This window comes from Physella acuta, unplaced genomic scaffold, assembly GCF_028476545.2.
Source record: "Physella acuta isolate Inbredline_101_S28 unplaced genomic scaffold, ASM2847654v3 ptg002078l, whole genome shotgun sequence".
Classification (NCBI taxonomy): domain Eukaryota; kingdom Metazoa; phylum Mollusca; class Gastropoda; family Physidae; genus Physella; species Physella acuta.
The window spans coordinates 2,501-6,357 of NW_026733580.1; the positions used below are offsets into that span (position 1 = coordinate 2,501).

The 3,857-nt window shown below is 33.4% G+C and overlaps 1 protein-coding gene across 1 annotated transcript in view; it reads right to left on the reverse strand.

Annotated features, from left to right (window-relative positions):
• The window catches only part of LOC131932045 (uncharacterized), a gene marked incomplete at its 3' end in the record, with an annotated part of 4,135 nt that extends 751 nt beyond the window's left edge, over positions 1–3,384 (reverse strand). Inside the window, exons 1-3 of the mRNA XM_059288910.1 lie at positions 3,222–3,384; positions 1,115–1,248; positions 9–101 (exon numbers count right to left, since the gene is read on the reverse strand). Coding sequence (XP_059144893.1) covers positions 9–101; positions 1,115–1,248; positions 3,222–3,374 — 380 coding nt within the window. The remainder of the gene's footprint in view (positions 1–8; positions 102–1,114; positions 1,249–3,221) is intronic.
• Between the last annotated feature and the right edge of the window lie 473 nt (positions 3,385–3,857).

Below are 3,857 nucleotides of genomic sequence, written 5' to 3' on the forward strand. Positions count from 1 at the left end.
CAACATACGTGACTGTCTTCCCGTCAATACGAATAAATTCTAAGTATTTCGAATGAATAATTATACGATATTCAAATACTACATCATGGATATTTGGTGTGCTGTAAAAGTTTAAAACAAAATGATTATTAAGACACAAAGAATTTAAGTCAGCTTATGTTTTCTAAGAGATTGTAACTGGTCATATGGCATAAACTACAGTCAGATTGTTGATATACTGAATCATAACGAAAAATCGACATTTAATTCTGGTAATTAAATTGTGCTATTGTAGAACATTATTGGATGCATGCGATATCATTGTGTGTAACAAAAAAAATAATAATAAAATAAAATAGAGAAAGGTACAGAAATCAAATAACAAGATGTATAGAAATATGAATTGATAACAGATGTGATGAAAACGCCTCTGTTGTCTTATTTTGATTATATCTTAAAACATTATAAATAAAATCGCACACTATGAAGTATAAATTAGTTTTAAAACATTATAAAAATATCTTTGTTCTATGAAGTGGACATTAGTTTTAAAACTAAATAAATACAATCTTACACTATAAAGTAGACATTAGTTTTATAACATTATAAATAAAATCTTACATTATGAAGTAGACATTAGTTTTGTAACATTATAAATAAAATCTTACATTATGAAGTAGACATTAGTATTATAACATTATAAATAAAATCGTACACTATAAAGTAGACATTAGTTTTATAACATTATAAATAAAATTTTACATTATGAAGTAGACATTAGTTTTATAACATTATAAATAAAATCTTACATTATGAAGTAGACATTAGTTTTATAACATTATAAATAAAATCTTACATTATGAAGTAGACATTAGTTTTATAACATTATAAATAAAATCTTACATTATGAAGTAGACATTAGTTTTATAACATAAATAAAATCTTACATTATGAAGTAGACATTAGTTTTATAACATTATAAATAAAATCTTATATTATGAAGTAGACATTAGTTTTATAACATTATAAATAAAATCTTACATTATGAAGGAGACATTAGTTTTATAACATTATAAATAAAATCTTACATTATGAAGTAGACATTAGTTTTATAACATTATAAATAAAATCTTACATTATGAAGTAGACATTAGTCCATGCTCGGATTGGCATTATCGAGGTCAGCGTTTGACTGGGCCCGGTCACACTGACCACATAGGCTGGTTTTTTGCTGATTAGTTTACCAAAATTTCTATACGAATCGTTCAACTAGAAATATAAAAATAATAACCAGAGGTTAACGGTTATAATACAAGCTTTATTTATGCAATAGGCCTATTATGTAATAAAATGAAATGATTTAGGGAAATATATTAGGAGTCCACTTTCAAAACCTGCTAAGTCACTTTTGGTTGATTTCGAAGAAATTGACTTTTTAAGTTCTGTTTTGGTTAACTATTCTTAGGACTTTTGATATTTTACTGTTATATAATTTATTTTAATGTATACCTTTGTGAACAAAAGTTAGTATGCTACTTTAATTGCCACTTAATTGATAAGGTTTTAGGAGTAACTTATTTTCTTCAAAAAGTGTACTTAGCAGGTTTTGCAAGCAAGTATAGTACTTTACGGTCAGGAGCCCCAAGTCCTACCCCACCAGCCCTCTCCCCTCCCCCCCGCGACTACTTTACCATTTAGATTCCGTTCACTGGGTTTCCAAAAAAGGTGACAGTGGGTACTACTTGAATTATTGGTCATTCTTCGCGTTTTTTATGACACGGGCTCCCCAAAGGTAACTACGACGCCTACATTTGTTTTAAAAAGCTGCCTTCATAAGTCTTTTGGTGAGGTACTATAGGCGATGAAGTAATCAAACCAAAGACGTTCACCAACGCCCCTATAGATTTATAATTTTGAACGCTCCAATTACAACAGAGGCTATTTTAGCAGTCGGGGTCCGTTGATCGGGCGTCCATCACAATAGGTTAGGGTTAATACTTTAATTATCATTCGAATTGCACCACGGGCGGCACCCAGAGGCGTAGCTACGTTAGGGTGGATGGGGCGGGCTCCCGGGGCGCCAACTTTAAACGGGCTTCAAACGGGATAGAAAAAAAGTTATAAAGCTCATTCCGAGATGCATTACTGAATTATACACTGTCAAAGTTTAAAAAAAAAGACTGTTACAAAGCTTTACAGACTTATTTAACTGTTTTCTTTATCAATTGTGTGACACACAAACAAAAAAATGTACAGGATAGTAGTAACTGTTAAAAAGCGTGGAAGGGGGGGGGGGGGGTGGGGCGCGCTATTTCGGCAACTTGGATCACTATATATAAAGAAGGGAGAGGGGCGAAAAATGGATAATTCGCCCTGGATGCCAAAATAGGTCGCTACACTTCTGACGGCCTTCAGCGGTGCCCATTGAAGGATATACGGTAAGGTGCCCTGAGTTACCCGGCGGCTGTCGTTCCACCTGGGGCTCGTTCATTAGGCGTCTCACACCGGTGGTTGGAATACTAATTGAATAATTTATTAAACTGCACAAAGAGCGTCCGCCGGCGCATTAGTTTTCTTTCAAACGACCCAGACCGTCCTATGCCCCCTGTGATCACTATAGCACCTACATTCGCTTCAAAGTGCGCCATACACTAGGATTCGCTGAAATACAAAATTGAATGACTAAATCGATGCCCTTGTAGAAATGTAACCGGTGGCTCCCAATAGCGACCACGAAGCCCCTGACGCGCTGGCGGTCTCCGATGTGTGATCTACCTCACTATTTCTAAGTAAGATGACCGTACACTCCGGGTTTTCTTATAACACGCCATTTGAAGCCTGGGTTGACGCGCTGACGGTCTCCGATGTGTGATATACCTACCTCACCATTTCTAAGTAAGATAACCGTATACTCGGGGTTTTCTTATAACACACCCTTTGACGTCTGGGTTGTAGTGCTGACATACCCCAGTTAAGATCATATAAATATTGTTCCGCAATGTTTACATTTTAGAGCTGTTTGTTCTAATTAATAGCCCTCACGTCTATATATACACGATTAGAAACGCGTTGATCAAACCTCATTAAATATTTCATCCAATTTGTAGCTCGGCTACTACTTATATAGAAATTAGGACGATAAAATAGGTAAACAAACTAATTTTTCTAGACATTTCAATTTCTTTTCATGTAATATGAATGGTTTTGTTATATAATGCGACGAAAACACGTATTTTACGCACTCTTATTTGAGACTGCTTGAACACCTCATGAAAAGTCATTTTCAGCGATGGCAGGTAAACCGTTGTGTTAGCTTGTGTTGTTGTTATAAGGAACTCAGTTGTACTATCGTACATATCGTATTTTAAATAGTACCAATGCAATCCATTAAACATCGGAGAAAGCTGTTCTGTCAAATAGAATAGCCACAATATATATATATATATATATATATATATATATATATATATATATATATATATATATATATATATATACATATATATATATAGGTGACAGGACAAATGATCTCAGGACAAATGATCTCAGACAAAATATCTCAGACAAAATATCTCACGGACAAATGATCTCAGGACAAATGATCTCAGGACAAATGATCTCAAGAACAAATGATCTCACGGACAAAATATACCAGGACAAAATATATCAGGACAAATGGTACCACGGACAATTGATCTCAGACAAAATATCTCAGACAAAATATCTCACACCTAAATTTTAATAGTGTAGTTGATGATTTTAGTTGATCTGAATTTTTTTTCATTGATTGTCATATGGTTTTGTTTATTATGTTTTAAATAAGTTTATAGGCCTATATAATAATCGTAAGAAATGTTTGCCGTATACATTTTTCATAT